This window comes from Henckelia pumila, chromosome 4 (genome assembly GCF_033568475.1).
Source record: "Henckelia pumila isolate YLH828 chromosome 4, ASM3356847v2, whole genome shotgun sequence".
NCBI classification, from domain to species: Eukaryota; Viridiplantae; Streptophyta; class Magnoliopsida; order Lamiales; family Gesneriaceae; genus Henckelia; species Henckelia pumila.
Window position 1 is genome coordinate 161745031 of NC_133123.1, and position 20916 is coordinate 161765946.

General features: G+C 35.2%; 2 protein-coding genes across 5 annotated transcripts; one reads left to right on the forward strand and one right to left on the reverse strand.

Annotated features, from left to right (window-relative positions):
- Positions 1–4158: 4158 nt before the first annotated feature.
- On the reverse strand, positions 4159–9587 carry LOC140860319 (putative late blight resistance protein homolog R1A-3). The gene is made up of 3 exons (XM_073263277.1): positions 6609–9587; positions 6333–6393; positions 4159–5935 (listed from the first exon to the last, which is right to left on the reverse strand). The coding sequence occupies exons 1-3, from the start codon at positions 9393–9395 to the stop codon at positions 4881–4883; spliced, it is 3903 nt and encodes a 1300-aa protein (XP_073119378.1). The 5' UTR covers positions 9396–9587; the 3' UTR covers positions 4159–4880.
- Positions 9588–13230: 3643 nt separating this feature from the next.
- On the forward strand, positions 13231–18957 carry LOC140860327 (uncharacterized). Of its 4 annotated transcripts, none has more exons than XM_073263289.1 (5): positions 13231–14923; positions 16060–17058; positions 17449–17674; positions 18063–18209; positions 18376–18957. In XM_073263289.1, exons 1-5 carry the CDS (start codon positions 13487–13489, stop codon positions 18678–18680), a joined length of 3114 nt encoding a protein of 1037 aa, XP_073119390.1. In that variant the 5' UTR covers positions 13231–13486; the 3' UTR covers positions 18681–18957. The 4 variants fall into 4 exon arrangements, with proteins under 4 accessions (XP_073119390.1, XP_073119391.1, XP_073119392.1 ...); XM_073263290.1 differs by having other exon boundaries at positions 16063–17058; XM_073263291.1 differs by having other exon boundaries at positions 13231–14431.
- Positions 18958–20916: the final 1959 nt, after the last annotated feature.

Here is a 20916-nt window from a genome sequence, read left to right on the forward strand (position 1 = left end):
ATTGTTTAGGAGCTTGTTTTAGCCCATACAATGATTTAATGAGTCGACACACTTTTCTTTCTTGACCGGGAGCAATGAATCCTTTAGGTTGTGCCATATATATTTCTTTCTCTAACTCACCATTTAAAAATTCCATTTTTACATCCATTTGATGTATTTCGAGATTATTTAAAGCAGCAATTGCTACAAGTACTCGAATAGACGTTATTCTCGTAACAGGTGAATATGTGTCGAAAAAATCCAATCCTTCTTTTTGTCTAAATCCTTTGGCCACCAACCTTGCTTTGTATTTTTCTACCGTTCCATCAGCTTTGTATTTCCTTTTTAAGATCCATTTGCATCCTAAAGGTTTGCTTCCCGGTGGGAGATCTACTAACTCCCAAGTATGATTTTGCATGATGGAATCTATTTCACTTTTTATGGCCTCTTTCCAAAGTGGAGCATCAGGACTGGATAGTGCTTCACTTAAAGTCCTTGGATCATTTTCTATAGCATAACTAAGAAAATCAGGACCAAATGTTTTAGCTATCTTAGCTCTTTTGCTACGCCTTGGTTCTTCGTTTTCATGAGTTTCCTCATTTATGGATTCATGAGCTCTTTTAATAGAGCTATTTTCTTTTCCTTCCTTACAAGGAAAGACGTTCTCAAAAAATGCAGCATTCCTTGATTCAATAATCGTATTCTCATGTATATCAGGAATTACTGACTTGTGCACTAGGAATATATATGCACTACTGTTGTTTGCATATCCAATGAAGATGCAATCTACAGTCTTAGGTCCAATCTTTACTTGTTTTGGCTTCGGTATTTCTACTTTCGCCAAACACCCCCACACTTTCAAGTATTTGTATGAGGGTTTATGTCCTTTCCACAATTCGTAAGGAGTTTCATTCTTCTTTTTATGTGGAATTTTGTTAAGAATATGATTTGTCGAAAGTATTGTTTCCCCCCACAAGTTTTGGGAAAGTCCAGAACTTATTAGCATGTCATTCATCATTTCTTTCAGAGTACGGTTTTTTCTTTCCGCAATACCATTAGATTGTGGTGAATAAGGAGCAGTTATTTGATGAATAATGCCAGATTCATTGCAAAATTCTTCAAACGGAGCAAAATATTCACCTCATCTATCACTACGAATTTTCTTGATTCTTTTGCCTAATTGATTTTCAACTTCATTCTTATAGGTCTTAAATGCTTCAAGTGCTTCATCTTTACTTCTTAAAAGAAACACATAACAGAATCTTGTGCAATCATCTATGAATGTAATAAAGTACTTTTTCCCACCTCTAGTTTGTACAAACTTTAAATCACAAACATCGGTGTGAATTAGTTCTAGAGGTATTGTACTTCTTTCCACTGTGTGAAAAGGTACTTTAGTTAGTTTAGCTTCAACACATACTTCACATTTGTAGTTTGAATCAATTTTAGTCCTTGGAATAAGATTTAGTTTTTCAAGTTTTCTCAAAGTGTTGAAGTTAACATGTCCTAATCTAGTATGCCATAAATTAGAACATTCAACCAAGTAATTCAAAGCATTAACTTTATTACTTTCAAGATCACGAAGTACAGTCATTACATTCATTTTGAACAGTCACTTTTCTATATATCCTTTTCCTAGGAACTGTCAATTTTTCATGATTACAACTTTGCCGGCTTCAAACACTATTCTAAATCCGGCCTTGACCAGTCTAGACCCCGATACAAGATTCTTTCTTATGTCCGGAACATGGAGGACATCGATGAGAGTAAGCTCTTTTCCCGAAGTCATCTTGATCACCACTTTGCCTAATCCAACGATCTTAGAAGTCGCATTGTTACCCATATAGAGCTCTCGTCCACATATGGGAGTATACTTCAAGAATAACTCTTTGTTAGCACATACATGTCTTGTAGCTCCAGTGTCGATAAACCACTCTTTAGGATGATCAACCATGTTAGCCTCGAAGACTACTGCTGACAAATCTATCTCGAACAAATCAATAGGCACAGATTTGTGTTGGACCACATTTGCCCGGTACTGATTGTCCTTCTTCGGTAAGCGACAATCCTTGGCTTTGTGGTTCGACTTTCCACAGTTCCAGCAGGTTCCTTTCCATTTCTTGTTCATCCCTTGCTTCACATCTTTTCCAAAATGCTTTTTTTTCTTTATAGCATTTGGCTCCACCAAATTTGTCTTCGCTTCCATCGGCATCTTACCAGCTTTGATCTCCGCTTTGCGATTGTCTTCTTCAATTCGCAGTCTGACGATCAAGTCTTCGAGCCCCATTTCCTTTCGTTTGTGCTTCAAATAATTCTTGAACTCCTTCCATAAGGGTGGCAGCTTTTCGATCAAGGAAGCAACCTGGAAGGATTCACTTAGCATCATCCCTTCGGCCATTATGTCATGGATGATGATCTGAAATTCTTGCACTTGGTTTATCACCGTTTTGGTATCAACCATCTTGAATTCGAGGAACCTTCCGACTACAAATTTCTTTGAACCGGCATCCTCCGTCTTGTATTTCTTTTCTAAGGACTCCCAAAGTTCCTTAGTCGTCTTGGTTGCAGAGTATACGCTATACAGCGTATTGTCCAACCTATTCAGTATGTAGTTTCGGCACAAGAAGTCGCTGTGAGACCATGCATCGAAAGCAGACCTTGTTTGTGTGTCAGTATTTGGTGCCGGAACAGCAACCACTTCCTTCAAAAACCTTGCAAGATGAAGTGTCGTGAGGTAAAACAACATCTTCTGTTGCCATGTTTTGAAGTCAGTTCCGGAGAACTTCTCAGGTTTCTCGGCATGTGCATTAGAAGCAGCAGGGGCCGTGACAACCGGTGTGGGAGGCATAACAGGGGTTGGTGGTGGGGGCGTAATAGAGGGCGGCGTGACTTTGGCAGAAGGATCAGTAGCCATCATGAAAAAAATCTGTCTTAAACTTGTTACCAAAAGTTATCACGAACAGCCTCAATATGCAATCAGCCTTAATATGCAATCAACGATCAACACGATCTACAACAGCGAGCCGAGAGTAATACTCTCTATCTTTAAGACAGATTTGCCCCGCCTAGGTGCTAACGGAATTGATGCAAAATGTCTCCCAAGATAGAACGCTGATCAACTTCGATAGCAGCACTGCCAACACGAAGAACTTCGAACAGAAGTGTTGTAAGAAACTTCAGATGCAGAAGTATGCAGAAGAGAAGAGAATAAGTGAATTGGTGAGAATGAATGCAAGTGGGGCGGTCTATTTATAGACGTTGGACAGATGCATGCGGATGGATGCATACTTAGCCGAGGGGATGCACTGGTTCAGACCGAAGGGACGCGCTGGTTCGGCCTCAAAAGATGCACTTTTTTTGGATCGAAAAGACGCACTGCTTCGGACACAACAGATGCACTCTGACAGAACATTCCGGAAGAAAAATAAAATTAATATAATAATTTCCGGAAACAAAATAAATTTATTTTGTCCAAAAATTTAAACATGTGCCCAAGCCAAGCCAAGCCAAGCCGGCCGGTCAGGCGGCGGCGCGCGCGTGTGGCTAATGGTTCGAACCTAGCCTAGACTAGGTCCGCTCTCCTTAACAAACATGGATGCAATAATATCCTAGGAAACTATGAATAGCAATGTACAATACCTACATGCAGATGATTCAAAACGATGGATATAGCCACCACAATGTTTTTTTTCTGCGGCAAAATAATATTTATTTATATATTGGATTACCAGCCGTTTATATATTTGGTTACCAGCAATTGGTTTAATTCACATCAAATGTCCTTTTAATTACCCTCAATAATAGTTAACTAATAATAATTAATCCACGCATTATCATTTATTATAATTATAATTATAATTATAATAATACAATGTATCTAATACGGAATACGAAACGACACGCATTATCGAAAACCCGAAATAACTAATTCGAGCAAAACAGAGTTGACTAATAATTAATGCACATATTATCATATCATTTATTATTATGTATTTATAAATTATAATACAGTGACATAAGGGCAAAATGGGTAAGTAGACAATATGAAGGACAAATTTGTACATACACAATTGAGAAAATTATTCATGCTTTTAAAAGAGTAATAGATGTATACACATCTTTCATAAAATTACGCCAAAAATAACACTTTCGGTGTAACATAAACAAAGTTCACTTCTTATATCGGATCAATGCCCCATTTTTTCATATATACATACGTCTACATTTTTTTTAAAATCTCCTTTGATACAACATGTTTGTACTTAGATGGCCTTTGGCACGGATACTTTCGAGAAACAAAGCAGGAAAGAAAAGTGAATATATGGGGCCAAGAATTTCTGAATAAAATGATATCGGTTAATATAAAGAAGTCCTACAAAAGGAAATTCAATCATATTCATATCTAACTTAGTAGAGCCAGAATGTCTCCAAGTTGAACTTCCATGAAGGCTGCTGTGTCTCGGTCATCTTAGGCACAGTTGGCGAAAAAAATCTAGTCTACTGCCCTTCTTGTAAATGTGCGAGAGCATGATAGGAAGCCGGCCAGGTTCCCTTCGCAGATACAGGTTCCCTTTGTAGATACAGAAGATCCCATTTAATCGACGTAGCTTGAATGAGAACCAGAGATACAATCGAATCAGTTTCCGCCCACTGAGAAAGTATAAAAATCCACATAAAATCGTGTCCCTTTCCTCATAGCGAGAATCTCGCAACGTTATTCGCCCAATGACTTCGAGTTTTTCATTGTGGTTTGCCAAGTGAAAAAATTGCTAGAAGAAGCCAGGATGTCTTGAATGCGACATTCACTAAAGAATTTATGCAATCTTATGCATGGCAAGTGAGAAAGAAAATATTTTTTTCCAAGTAGCAACCAACCTGTTAATGTTGATCTCTGTGTTCGTCTATTCGTCAGTCTCCTTTATTTCCACTCTATGCTTCATGCCATGAGAAGACAAGTTACACTCAGAATGGACAAGTTGAAAACAATCATTTCCCAAGCTCTGTTGCTTCTCCAGTATTAGCATTGCAGAATGCAACACGGAATAGTTACAGTCATGCAACTCAATCTTCTCCAGTGTCAGAATTTCTCCCACCCCAGATGGAATCCCCTCCAATTCATAGCAAGATCGGAGAATAAGGTGCTGAAGGCTTGGAAAGTTATCACACTTAGCTTTCCAATGCATCAAGTCTAATACTTCAAGTACCAGTACTTTCAGTTGAGGAAACTCCCCCTCGTTCGGTTCCCACTCTGTTCCTAGGCAAGCATGATCAGTTAGTTTGAGAACTTCAAGATTGGGTAGTGAGCCAACTATTGCCAACGCAGGCCAAGGAATTCCCCATCCACCTAAGGATAAAGTTTTTAGTGCATTGGGAAAAGCAAACTTCAGATTTGGCAGCGAAAGCAATTCTATGAACCATTTGATAATTGGAATTACACGGATCTTCAAAGCTTTGAGCTGATGTAGATATATAAGATTCTCAAATTGATAATACGACCACCCTTTTTCCCTGCAGCAGTGAGCGTCATAAGAAATATCCAATTTCGTGATGTTGGGAATCCTTTTCAAAATTTCCTTACTAAACCTCAAATTCCATATCCCAGAAAGAAAATGGAGGTTCTCATGAGCTAAATGCTCCCCATAAAAATTGAATCTGGAAGTAAGGGGATCGAGCAAAAGAACCTGCCTTGATTGTGGCATCTTACTAATTCCCATTGCCAAATTTTCATCCCAAGAACGTGCGTATTTATTCATTATCATAGTTTCTAGATTCAATAGCTTTGACATCGATCCAAGTACATATTCTTTTCCTGTTGAAGCAGTGTGTGGAACTAAATATTTCATTTGCTCATTTTGATTAACCAATCTAAGTCCTCCATCAGTTATAAGCTTCACTTCGCTACTTGTTTGACCACTTCTGAAGATGTGATTCCAGCGGGACTTGGCGTCTTTGAGATCTGTAACAAAATGAGATGCCATTAAGTTAATAAATTTCTTCAGAATGACCTGCACCATTTCTCTTGATAGAATTCCAAAAATCATACTTTTGGATCAAAGGGGATCAAGCTCATTAATGTATATGCCAATCAAAATTTCTTACCCAAATACCACAGAGGGCTGAAATGTTTTGTAGTTTAACCATTGAAGCTATATTTCAAGAATCACTAAAAATGGCTTCAATCGGATATATCTAGTTGAGCTGGGTAATAAAACTAAAATTTTCACTCTGTAGCCATTCTTTATAAGTTTTCATGATGGATTTGCTTGTCCATTTAGTATTTCTCAAGTAGATAAAAAAGAATGAACCCTTTTGTGAGTTAAATATATACAACACACACAAACACTATTTAGTACCTTTGGGCAAAATATCCAGGCTCTCGGGAGGGATTGAACCACACTGCACTAATCTACGCATCTGCAAAATATTTTCAACAAGATCAATAGAAGTCATAAGAGTTTAGAATTTAATAATCACAGAGGACGACTTAATATTATATAAGCCAAGTGTCCAACCCATCAAATATCCCTACATTTTTCAATTACCCTAACTCTATAATTTTGGAACATGATTATTACAATAATATAACATCTGCATCTCTTATAGTTTACATGTCAGAGTTATTATCTTACCGTTGTATGTATGCTGCGATCTGAGAAGCTCTTTTTAGAATGGACAACAACTTGGAAACCATCGTTACCATAGCTCTGCTGCAACTCCAGTATTTTCTGTGCTGAATTCAGGACAGAAGCTTTACATTCATGCAACTCAATCACTGAAAGTGTCTGACTTTCTCCCATCTCAGATGGTATCTCAACCAATTCATGGCATGAGTGAAGAATGAGGCGTTGAAGGCTTGGAAAGTAGTTATAGTCAACTTTCCAGTGCATCAAGTCCAACTCTTCAAGCACCAACAGTTTTAGTTGAGAAAACTCTCTTTCACTTGGTTCCCACTCTGTTCCTAGGCAAGCATGATCTTTCAGCTTTAAAACTTTAAGATTCGGCAATGAACCAACAATTGCCAGATCATGCCAAGGAATTCCACAACCACTTAAAGTTAATGTTTCAAGTGTTGGAGGGAAATCAAACTTAAACATTGTCGGTGAAACTAAGCTAACACGGATCTTCAATGCTTTGAGTTGATGTAGATTGACAAGATTCTCAAGCTGATAGTATGAGCTCGCCTTTTCTGTACAGTTGAGACTATCGTATGAAATAACCAATCTCTTTATGTTTGGAATTCTTTGCAACATTTCTTTTGTGAATCTCAAATTCCATATCCCTGAAAGACTCTGGAGGTCTTCAAGAACTAAAAGCTTCCCTTGATAATCAAAATTGGCAGCAGGATCGATCAAATAAGATTCTACAAACTGGATATGCCTTAAATGTGCCATCTTCCAGATTTCCAGCGGTAAATAAATTTCACCACTGCGACGAAAATATTGATCAATGATCAAAGTTTGGAGATTCCATAGCTTTGATATTGTTCCAGGTATGTCCCCTTCACACGTCAAAGCAATATACCGTAGATTCTGAAGTTCCAAAACTTCATGTGGAAATCGAAGAAACTCGACTTCAATAGCATCTAGCACTCTTAGTAGTTTGAATTTCAGGAAAACACTAGAGGGAAAACGGTATTGTCCAATACATATAAGTGAGCGAGAAAATGAAATCGATGGCATTGAGTAAAAAGGAAAGCAACGATATTTGAATGCTTCAACTGGATGTATACTTAAATGTCGTTCACTCAATGAACCTCCAGGAAATAGGCTGGCATACCATTTTGATACCTGTAGAAATTTTTCATATTTTGCCTCTTTCACACAGAAAGCAAGCAAGAGATCATGCATCCTGCATGTTTTGATTTTTCCTTCAGAATTCTTCTTAGATATTAAAATAAGATTTCGATCGACAAGTTCTTCCAAATACTTCTCTGCTGTGTTTTCGATGGTTTGAAACTGAACATGTTTCAGAAAACCCTCAGCAACCCATAACTTAACGAGTTTGGAAACAGAGATCTCATAATCTTCCGGAAAAACTCCAAGGTATAGGAAACATGCCTTCAAATGTTGAGGCAAGTAGTTATAACTCAATTTTAGTATCTCCAAGCAATTATCATCACTTGAAGACACAAATGAGGTAACATTTGCTGCAACAGCATGCCATGCCTCAAGTGTCATGTTTATCTTGGAAAGTAATCCACCAATCACCACAATTGAGAGTGGAAGTCCATGACACTTTTGTGCAATCTTCTTCCCAATACCTTGTAAACTATGAGGACACGGTTTTGTCCCAAAAATCTTAGCACGGAGTAGAGTCCAACTCTCATCATCACTTAAGAGTGACATACGATGAAGATGGTCAGAATAGCCCGTATAAGCAGCCACATCAACAAGCCGAGTAGTCAATACAATTCGGCTTCCCATATTATCATCCGGAAACACCATCTTCATGTCATCCCAAGCAGCAGTATCCCAAATATCATCTATAACAAGTAGATACCTCCGACCCTTTAAGTTCTTGTACACATGAAGTTTTAGTTGATCCTCACTCTCTCCACGAGTCTCAACAGTCAATTTTCCCATAGAATCTAGAACACCCAACAGAATGTCTCGTACGCAATACGATTGAGATACAGTGGCCAATGCACGGATGTCGAAGTGATACACAACAGACGGGTCAGTGTAAACACAGTTTGCAAGAGTCGTCTTGCCGATTCCTCCCATCCCAACAATGGAGATGACTTTCAGTTTAGATTGCTGTGCATTCAAAACTTCTTCCTTAATTTGCATCAAGTGGTTTTCGAATTCAAACACTACTGTATTTCTACTACTGGAACCAATCATGCCATATTTCGATAAACCTGCACGCAAAGAATTCCTAGATTGAAAATCATCTCTCCAAGAAAATTTCTCAAACACCTCTACCTCATGCTGAGTTCTGGAATCACTTTCTCGTGCCAAGTTCAATCCCCATTTCTCCTCAATCTGTGCCGCCAGTACCACAACAGAATCAACTTTTTCGGTTGCGAGCTTAACAAGGAGACATCTGAGGGCCACATCCTTCTCAAAATGGCGCTCAAATGTGTCGTTTTTCAAAGCAGCAGCAACCAGAGGCAGAAGATAATTTGCTGCCATAACCTCCAATGAAGAAAAAGTCCCCCTGCTACATAGATTGGTTAGATAAAGATCAGCGAAATCTTGCGCTTGATACGCTTCATCTCGGATTCGTCTTTCCAAACTAGCGATCATTTCATCGCTTTCACGGGATGAATACTGTTCGAAAAACTGTAGCAAGAATCCAAGTTTTTCTTGGAGAGACTCAATATTTTGCTTCTCATAATGTGACGCACGTGGATCATGGAACAACAAGATTTGCTCAATAGTCCGCAGGAGTGAAATTAAAGCAGCATATGCCATACCCAATGTACAACGAGGAATTTAAAGCTTTATTTGCAGATCAATCTACAAAGAGCAGAAATCACCAAAAGAAGGAGTTTTTGAGCAAGAACAACACATGGGTTTTTCGAACTGATTGAAAAATCTTGGTCTGTTTGCTTTGAATTCTTGAGGAAGAAATAAGTGGAATTTGACTGGTTCGAACGTGTCTTCTCCATTTCTTTTTTTTTTTCGAGTTGAAAAATTCAAAGTTCAAACAACTCCAATATGGTGCTACGTGTTTCTATTTTCAGATTCTAATAATTTTTTATTTTATTTTATCATTATACGTGATGACTTTGATAGTTTTCTCATAATAAAATAATAACTAGCCACTTTGTTTTTTACTACAAGTATATCGGATATCAAATTACATCGGATAACTAGCCACTTTGTTGTACGCATTGCGTATCCATTTTTATAATAAATTTATATTTCAAATAAAATTATTATATTATATATTAAATACAAAAATTGGTGAGAAAATAAAAAAATAGTTAGATGAAAAAAAAAGAAAAAAAATCATAATTGAGGGGAAAAATGAGATAGTGAAAGAAAGTGGTTGTGTGTGTGTTTTGTTTTTATTTATGTATTATTTTAATGAGCACACTAAGAGACCACACTAAGGGACTCTTACATAATATATAGATATATAGGAATAGATAATAACATTTTGTTACACACATTTGCATGCTAAATAATTTGTTTTTACAATAAAATTATATTTTAGTTAAAATTGTCAAAAGAAAAGAAATAGTTAAAGAAAAAAGAAAAAAATCATAATTGAGAGGAAAAAAATTGAAATAGTGAAGTGAATACTTTTTTTTCGATTTATTGACATACTAAGAAACCAAAAGTTCTTACATAATATATATTAGTATCCGGGTGCACGCATTGCGTGTCTTTTATTGTCTATTTTTTCAATTGAAAATAAAAAATAATCATAATAAATAGTGAAATTAAAAAATGACATTTTTTGTAAATAAATATTCATGAAATGACAAAAAAATATAATAAAAATGACATATTTTTAATTACATAACCATTGAAAGACAAAAATAAAAAAGGTATCCATACCAAGAGACCACTTGCTCTTATTTATATATATATATATATATATATATATATGGTAATATAATAATATATAGTAATAGATATATAGTAAGTAATAATACAATATATTGTATGTAACATGAAGTTAGAAGATACAGATGGGTCAAGATGCAACTTATTGAAAAATTAATGGACTTCTGTTTGACATTTTGACCAATCGTTTTTATTTTATGCCAAAAGCGTTCTTTCGTTTTTTCGTTTCAACATTTTCTGAATTATTTCTAAAAAATATTTTTGAATTTTTTCTTCAAAAATTTGATACTCACGTCAGATAATGTTTGAAATTATTTCTAAAAAAACACTTTCGAGTTTTTCTTCTTTTATAAAAAAGATTTGTTATTCAAACACTCGTATTAATATCTCGTCAATATGTTGTTATGTCATCGAAAAATATTCAGCTACGAGGCGGTTCAGTTCTCTGTGGACTCTTTTGTACTAGGAAAAGTCTACTACACCATTTAAATTTTGCCATTTCTCGGATTATTATGCATGTTGCAATTTTGAAAAAGATTTCAAAAAGTAAGTCATTTTGGACAGAATGAAAATCAGCCCTCTGCCATAAGTTTTGTTTCAAACTCTGTGAAACACTTGATACAATGGGTCTTTTTATTTCTTTCTTTTTTTCTTTTTTTTTTCTTCCAAACACCGTCTGTTATGACGGGGTGTTTGGCATACTCATACCTATTTATTTGAATAAAAGAAAGCACAAGAGAGGAGGGCAAAACGAAAGCCTCTCAAGAAATTACAAAATTACATAAATACAAGAATTAATTCAAAACTTTCTTTAACTCTGATATAAGGTAGACTAGACTTAGGGATGTAAATGAGCCAAACAGTTTGCGAGCTGTTCGGGGCTCGGCTCATTCGAGCTCGTTTAATGAGGCTCGTTAAGGCAAACGAACCAAACTCGAGCTTTACAATATTCGGTTCTTTAGCTCGTGAACATGCTCGTTAACAAGCTCGTTAGCTCGTGAACAGGCTCGTTAACAAGCTCGTAAGCCATCTCTTAGACGAAAAAATAATAGTATTGATATTTAATTTATAAATTTACACTTTACTTATGAAAAATATTGAAAAATATATAAAAATTAATTTATTAGAATAAAATTACAAATTTTAATAATAATATTATATTTTTTCAAATATATAATTTAGTTTTTAATTAATTTAATGAATATTTAAATTTATAGTTTAAATATATTAAGCTCGTTTAGGCTCGATAAAAGCTCGAATAAGCTCGTGAGACATGAATATATTCGTTAAATAAGCTCGGGCTCGGCTAGATTATAAATTAACCGAGTTTGAACATTCAAAAGCTCGGCTCGGCTCGTTTACATCCCTAACTAGACTTGTCTAAGATACAAATCCCTTTAAGCTTCCCAGCAATATCTGTCGGATGCAATATAGCCGATCCCAAAACTAAACCAAGATTAGCCAATTCATCCGTCGCTCCATTAGCTTCCCTAAAAAATATGAGATTTTCGATCAAAAAAGTCTTAATAATATATTCTGAATTTGAGTCACAATCCCCAATGACTCCCCAAAAAAAAAAAGTCAGCATCCAAAATAGCCAAAGCCGCCAAAAAGTCCACTTCAAGTCAAAGAGGAAACAAATTATATAGAATGGGTCTGTTATATTAAAAGACTTTGAATAAATAAAAAAATACTCGAACTGTCAAAATAAAAACAAAAGCCAACCAAAAGTAGTGTAGTTAAGATTGAAGAGAAAAATTTGAACATTTGTGTCTTCTTTTTAGTTCGAATATTACTTTAAAATCATATCTCATGCACTCATCATCGAATATACGATTCACAAGATTAAAAAGAGTACTATCGGATCAAATGTAATTGATATTATCAAAGACAAGTTTTGAATGTGCGTGTCTTTTATTTTTTAAGTTAGAAATGTATAATATATGGTTATCAATTCTTAAAATTGCTACTCTTTTTTCCCGTTTTATGGCCAAATTAATTTAATAGATTCGTGTGTTTATCTAAAAAAAACATTCAAATCACATCGTACCCGTGTGAATTGCATGTGTTTTTTTTTACTATCTAGTATAAAAGTAGAATTAAAAGCATATTTATCAATTGTATTGGTATCGCCTTAAAAAAATGGAATTATTATTTATTCCATAACCAAAATAAATTGTATTATTATTTATTCCATAACCAAAATGGGAACCACCCGGCTAGAAACATAAACCCTTATTGCGTCTTTGAGGTATAATCATCATCCATTTATTTTTTAGCACTCAAATGTAGGGACGTTAATTGGTCGGTTTAGTTTTTTAAACTTTTAGTTTTAAAAATATATAATATGATATAATATAATTTTAATTTTTTCGGTCGGTTCAATTTTGACATATAAAATTCGAAACCGAACTAATATAAACTTCGATTTAATATTTTTATCCGAGTTAAGAAGCTCCGTTTTCGATTCGGTTTGGAGTTTGGTTTCTTCGATTTGGATTTTTTTTTTTTTTTTTTATCCAAAGTTTGAACACCGGACTCAAATAGTTACTTCTGAAAAGAGATTATAAAAAATTGGAGCGTATTGGTCATTCATACGAGATTTTTAACCCTAGAATTAAGGAATGCAAATGTCCAATCGAAAATTATCAATTAAACTAAAAATCGTGTTTTGATATCCAACGACTTTAATTATTTTTATGATTTATCCTAATTCCGAAACGTAGTTCGTTTGAAGTTCTGATCTTACACTTCGCCTTTCCCATTTTGATCAATTTTTGTCCTGAAATCGGAAACATCACAATTCACTTCTGTATATTGCGCAGTACAATCATCTCCATTGATTTCGTTGATTTCCGGGAATTCAATATTCAATAATCGGTTCGTTTCAGTTTAAATTTGCTGGATTTTTTTTGTTTTGTTTCAATCCTTTTTTGGGTGAATTTCATTTTTTTTTTCGTTTGTTGCTGGATTCAAAGTTTGATGACATGATAAGCGGAGATGGCGTTGAGGAGAAAGTGTCCTCTGCGACCACCTCTCTGTTTGACCCGCAGTTCGATCGAGAATCGGAAGGTGGAGATGAGTTGTCGCATTATTCTTCTTGCGGGGAATCGGAGTTTGATAAATACTGTAGTGCTAGCTCGGCAATGGGCACTCCTAGTTTTCGTAGTAGCTCGTACCAGGAATCTGATTTTGGGTCTTTGAAAAGCTTCAAACTTGGAGGTGAAAGTGCTAGTCTGAAGAACTTTGGGGATGGTAAGATATTATCGGACTTCAGCGGTAAAGCGAGCTCGGATAAGGGAGCTCAGTCATCTTCGGATTGGAAGGGTGATGGGATGTCAAATGGGAGGATTGAAGGTTTTGTTATGAGAGGTATTGATGTTTTGGGAAATTCTGATGTGGATGATAACTGGGGCAATGAAGGTGTCAATATGAACATGGGTGTGAGAAATTGCGAGGAGGGTACAAAAGTTCCAGGCGAGTCTCAGGATGTTGAAGGATTAGAAATTCTTGGAGGTAAGGGCAGGAAGTCGCCAGATGAAGGCGAAGATTTATCAAGCCATGATCATTCAGATGGGGACGATTCAATGTTTGGATGTGGTAGTGATGATGGTGGGGAGATTGATTCCTACTATGGGAAGAACGTGCTGTTTCATGTTGATGAAAGTGGGCAGAATGAAAATCAGTTGGTTATGAATTCAAAAGTGGCATTTGGATCTGATGATTGGGATGATTTTATTCAAGAAAATGGGGGACATTTTGCCCCTTCTGTTGCTTGGAATGAATTTCGGGGTGGTACGCAAGGTGCTATTAACTCTTTGAATTTGTTTGCTGCTGATTCTGTTGAATTTCCACTGTCACAAGTTGAGGCAAGAAGTACGTCTGTAGCTGGTGATGAAGTTCAACCTGCATGTAATTCAGCAGAGATTAGGGTAAGTTCGTTATCCACAAACTCAATGAATCATTGGATTCTTGATGGACCGGTGGCAGATGTAAAAGAAGTGCTTATATCAAGAAATCAAGTCAGTGATATGGATGAATTGACGGAGTATCTCAAAAGAAATTCTACTTGTGATGCATCTGAACCAATTGAGGATACATCAGCTAAAAAAAGCCTGGCAAAGGAGGAATTGAAAATTCACCTAGCTAAATCAGAAATGAAACTTCAATATACAAACACAACTATTAGTTCGAACGTTTTAGTAGATGGGAAGGTAGGGAAAATAAACATTGAGTTGAATCCTCCCTCTGAATCTGAGTTCAATCTTCGTACGGTGAAAGACAAGGATAGAGTGTCCAGATTATTTGAAGATGGAAATTCATTTGCAACATCATCGTTTACTGACATGAATATGAGTGATATTACTGAGAAGAAATCTGCCTTTTCATTCGACAAAGTTGAAGATCATTTTGAGCCAGTTAAAGTAAATTGTTTTCCACTCTCATTTCGTGGTTAGAAAATATATATTCTCTTATATTTAGGTAGAGATTGCTGGTCACCAGTTGCATCATTTGAAAATTTTCCTGGTATTATGTTGCAGAAGCTTAATACCAATCATGTGATAATGCATAACACAAGTTTTTATTTGGGGGAAGCATTACATAAACTGGATCTAGTTATTGAAATATTGTTATAATGGAGTAGCAAAGGATCAAAGAAATTATTAGAGTTGATAAAGACAGTTCTTGTAAGTAGTGACTTAATATTGTCAACAAATGTAGAGTTCATTAATTTACTTCTCAAAGAACAATAAGAAGGTGAGTGAGTGAAACTAATGAAAGACATCATATTAGAACACACACACACAGTTTTAAATCAATGGATGTAAAAAATAGTTTCTTTTCACAAATTATTCTTTCTATCAAGTCATTTTATAAATTGTATTTGCAATCCCTGTTGCTTTGTGCATCTGGAATTGTATTGAGTGCTAGTTGACCAACATTCAGTACATAAGCTCTTTTTCGTGTGCTTTCTTTCGTTTTAGGAGGAGTTTAATACATGAAGTATGCATGTCCCATCTTCTGTCAATAGATTCTTGCACATCTAGGAAGTTTGATTTACTTCTTGTGATGCATAAACTTTCATGAAGGCGCATATCTATCTGGATCATCGGCATGAGTAATTGAGTATGGATATTCAGCTGTTGTATTTCATGTTTCATCCATGAAAACAGATGAGTACTAATTAGTCAAATCACATAATTTACTCATTTTCCCAGGTAAGTCCATGCCTGTCTTTTTGAAGGTTTGCGATATACTCTACGATGGTTATTGCTTGTTGTTTGCTATCCTTTTATATATTATTTGATCTTCCAAACTCCTCTTACTTGTGATCTTTGTTTTATTTGTATTCAAATTTTATTATTAGGTGTCATATATTACACGCAGACGACATGCTTTTCTCCATCTTTAAGCAGGCTTGTATTGAATGCCACTGGAACTGCATGGAGGAATTCTCTTCTGTTGTGCTTTAACAATGCATGCCTTTTTAATATTTTTATGATATATTTTCCTGGTGTTCTTTGTTATGCATTTTAACGGTGCGCCCTTTAATGTCTAGCAGGCGAGAGATTTCGAGTTGAAAGATTTCTATGATGAGATTGTCAATGACATGGAAGATATACTGCTTGACTCAGGTGATACTTTGGTAGCTAGATACACCCAAGGTTCTAGGATGTATGAAGCCCATTTTTCTCAGCCATCTAGAGATGGTGGGTCTAGTGCTTCTACATCTGGCACGGATTATACAAATAATTGGATCCAGCAGCCTCTTAGAATTGATAATGTTGAGGTAGTAGGTGCAAGACAAATTGAAGGGGATGTTTCATTGAGTGAGCGACTAGTTGGAGTGAAAAAATACACTGTCTATAAAATAAAAGTGTGGAGTGGAGAAGAATGTTGGGAGGTTGAACGCCGATACCGTGACTTTAGTACTCTTTATCAGCGATTGAAGAAACAATTTGCAGTTCAGGGCTGGACTCTTCCTTCACCGTGGTCTCATGTTGATAGGGAATCCAGAAAGCTTTTTGGTAACGCTTCTCCTGATGTTATTGCAGACAGAAGTGTTCTTATCCAGGAGTGCTTACAATCTGTTGTAGCGTCCAAATTTACTTCTAGCTCTCTCAATACTCTACTTTGTTTCCTCTCTCAATCGGAAACGGTTCCTGATTCTCCTGCAAATAATGCAAATATACCTCAGACACCATTTCCCAACAGAGTCACACACATGGAGAACTTTACCACCTTGGGAAAGACCATTTCACTTAATGTTCAAATCCGTCCTTTTAAATCAATGAAACAAATGTTAGATGCACAACATTATAGATGTTCAGGTTGCCACAGAAATTTTGATGATGGAAGAACAAGGGTGCAGGAATATTTTCAGGTGCTGGGGTGGGGAAAACCTCGTCTTTGTGAATACAGTGGCCAATTATTTTGCTCTTCTTGTCATAACAATGATACTGCTATCTTGCCAGCTAGAGTTCTGCATTATTGGGATTTTACTAGGTACCCAGTATCTCAGATGGCTAAGTCATATTTGGATTCAACTTATAACCAGGTAATCAAGAATTTGTATAGTACGAGACTTTTGGATATTGAATTCTCTTTTATGCAGATCCTTATCAAAACGTATAATAGTAAGAAAATATCTTCTGTTCTGAATTTTCTTGGGTAGGTAGAGTTTTTGTTTAGCCCTTATCTAGCAAGCCCTCTTCCCCTCAATCCTCCTCACCGTACTTTCTTACTGGACAACTGGTCCATGTATACCTACAAGATTTGTGACATTAAAATTGTTCTCAAGATCTACTTTTCCTTTGTCTACCACTCTACCCTCAAAGCTAAGTTCTGATCTAAGCCTTTGGAAATTAGGAATTTTATCAGCATAATTCGCATTATACATACAAAGTATTTTGTTAGATTGTTATTCTAATTGTTTCTTTTCTTGCAGCCAATGCTTTGTGTCAGTGCAGTTAATCCATTCCTATTTTCAAAAGTTCCAGCATTACAGCATGTTGCAAATATAAGAAATAGGATAGCAGCAATGCTGCCTTATGTTCGTTGCCCGTTTCGTCGATCTATAGACAAAGGCCTTGGTTCTCGGAGATATATTCTTGACAGCAATGATTTTTTTGCTCTAAGAGACCTAATTGATCTCTCCAAAGGGATTTTTTCAGGTAAGCTGTTGCATCTGTATTTAATGCATACAGGAAGGCATTCTTAACCTTTTAGTTCTTAATCACTGCCAAAAAAATATTTACCTGACTGTATATGCTTATAATCTTTCTACATTCTTTTTACCTTTTACAAATGTGTATGACATGACTGACTCTAAAGAAATGGAGTCTCTATCCTATTTGGGAGTCTTGTACTTTTATCTCTAACGATGCTCAATAAAAACACGTGGAACCTCTATCCTGTTCTTATTTGGATGATTGCTATCATAACCCCTGAAGCACATTTTTTGAATTTGTTTCTGTAAAGTAACTTTATATTATTTTGTTTGTCTTTTCATATCTAAGAAATTCCTGCAATTGATTATGGTTCAATGGTTTCTTATTTCAGCTTTACCAGTCATGGTAGAAACTGTGTCTAGAAAAGTTCGTGAACATATCACGGAGCAGTGCCTTGTGTGCTATGATGTGGGTGTTCCCTGTAATGCTCGGCAAGCCTGTAACAATCCTATGTCTCTAATTTTTCCTTTCCAGGCGAGTATTTATTCAATTTTGGTATAATTAATATAATAAGAATTTGTAGCCAAGTCCAAACGAATGATAATTATTTGCAAAAGTTTAAATCGTTTTAAGTTTCTTGGATAATGATCTTATCATATTCAGAAATACCTTTTCTGATTGATTCAACTGAATTTAACAGGAAGAAGAAATTGAAAAGTGTAGATCTTGTGAATTAGCTTTCCACAAGAATTGCTTCAAAACAATAGTAAGTTGTCCATGTGGTGCTCATTTTAAGCAGGAGGCTCTGAAGCGAAGTGCTGGAGACGGAATCCATGTTGTGAAAAGCAACTTAAAGTTACTAGGAGGAACAACTGAATCTGGTAATGGATTTATATCAGGCTTGTTTTCCAAATTGACTCCAAAAATATCTCAGAATCTTGGAAAAAATGAGCCTAAAGATGCTGGCAACGTAATCTCGATGGGCTCGTTGACGAATGGCTCCCTCTGAACATCATTACCTACAGAACTTTATTTCGGTTCTCGATCAGATAGTTGCAATTGCCATTGTTTTTGTGCTGCAACTTTGTCAAGGTAAGTAAATTTTTGTCTCCCTTTTCTTGAATTTTCTACCCCAGTGTATTCTTAGCAACATGTTTTTGATCATTATCATGTTTATTATAGCTTTAGATATCTGGTTGTTCATGTTTGTTTTTGTCATTCTGGGTAATCAGTCCTTTTTATGGCCGATTTTGTGAATCGTGAAGAATATTTTTTGGATAAAAGAATTGTACATGTATTTGTTTGTGTCATGAAAACAGAATAGTGTCTTACACGAAAAGCTATGTTTCACGAAATTAAATAAACCAAGTCCCAGAATTTCTGAACTTAAGTTTGATAAAAAAAAAAAAAAAAAAACCCGAAGAAAATGAACCAAATTCATTAGCAGAAAGACCTGATCATTAAGATTAGGAGATGGTTTTTCTCTTAGCTAAAATGAACAGAGAAGGGGTGACAAATGTGGTCCTATTTTTGTCAGCTGTGGTCTGTGGATGTACGAGTCGTTTTGACGAGATGTTAGCGTAAGAATAATACTTTCACGTTCATCCAATAGTCCAATTTCAATTATTTGGTTATCTATTTTAATTTTTCTTTAACTCGAATCGAGCTTCATGATTCGATTAAACGATACAATTCAATCTTATAAGTAACAGATGTTTAGTGTGCTAGTATGGTAATCTTCTTCTTACAAGTAAACAAGCTCCAAATCGCTCACAATATGTAACTACACAAAACATTCCCCCTTCACACCATACTAACTCAAATCCACTTATAAAAATTCCAAAATCCATCATTCATTACAATCGAAATCCAATAAATTTGGTACGAACACTATATTGATAGATCACATCAATTCTTATCATTGTATATATATGGACAAGTGATAGCATAACAATTTATTCATCGTGCCCTAAGCATGTAGTCATATTTTTACTGACTTTTGCGAATAACACAAGCATTTTCCAAAGAAGAAATCGAAGAATTTTGGTTTTTTTGTGCATAGTCCTATTCTTGGAATGCCACCAAAGGTTGACATAAAGCAATGCGCCATACATCTGCGTTCATGAAAGAACCGGTTGCAACTGTACCCCGTATCAATTCCTTTGCCAAACGAGAGGGGGAAAAAAAAGAACTTTGAGTTAGCAACGTAGGAGAACGAACAATATCTATTTACACGATCTCGATTTTGTTTTGGTCTTGTATGTATTAACGATATTTGGTTTGGGGATGTGACATCAAACATTACTAATATAATATTGGATATTACTAACTCACAAAAACTCTCATAGTTTCGTTTCATGAGTTAATTTTGGGAGACGAATATTGTATTAACGAATATCATATTAGATCCAATGTATTATTTTTTATGACGATAATATTACTTTCAATATATATATATAAACTCGACCCATTTTATGAATCAATATTCATGAGACCATCTTACATAAGACTTAAATTTACTAACAGTGGTGTTACCTCAGGTGAAGAAATAAAGGTGGCCAAAAAAATAATAATAATAAAGTGTGTGACCAATTAATTACATAAAAGCCAAAATTTTAAAATTTGAATCAAAAACTAAAATAGATAAATTATGCATGACAAAGAGATTAAATACCCAACTAATTTAGAATTACATGGATATTTATCTTGAAATAAACAAATATAATAATCATCCACTTAAGTTATCATAGCACAATATAGAAACAAAATAACGTTGTGGTACGAGGTCACGCACATGCAAAACAAACAATAAGTAACCGTTTTTATCTATTGTTTAGATATTAATTTTTTTAAAAAAATAATAAATTACTATATTTTTTGAAGCATACACAATATACACATACACCATAAAAAAGAAATGCATATTAGTTTAACTCTACCTCAACAGAAGAGCTTATAATTTCAAATTCCAATCAGTATTTATTCTTTTCTAACAACAAAACATGATTAAAAACAATATATTGTTAGAGCGTTTTAATTATTTATTCAAGCCATAAAAATATACCTATATATCTTGAATTTTTAAAATAGAAATGGGACCGTAAATATTTAAAAACTTTATATACAACCAAAAAAAATTGGACTAAGTCCTTTATTTGAACATAAAGACTACTATGAAACCATCTTATGGAACACTTCTGTGAGACAGATCTTCCACCTGATATAACTCATGAAAAATTATTATT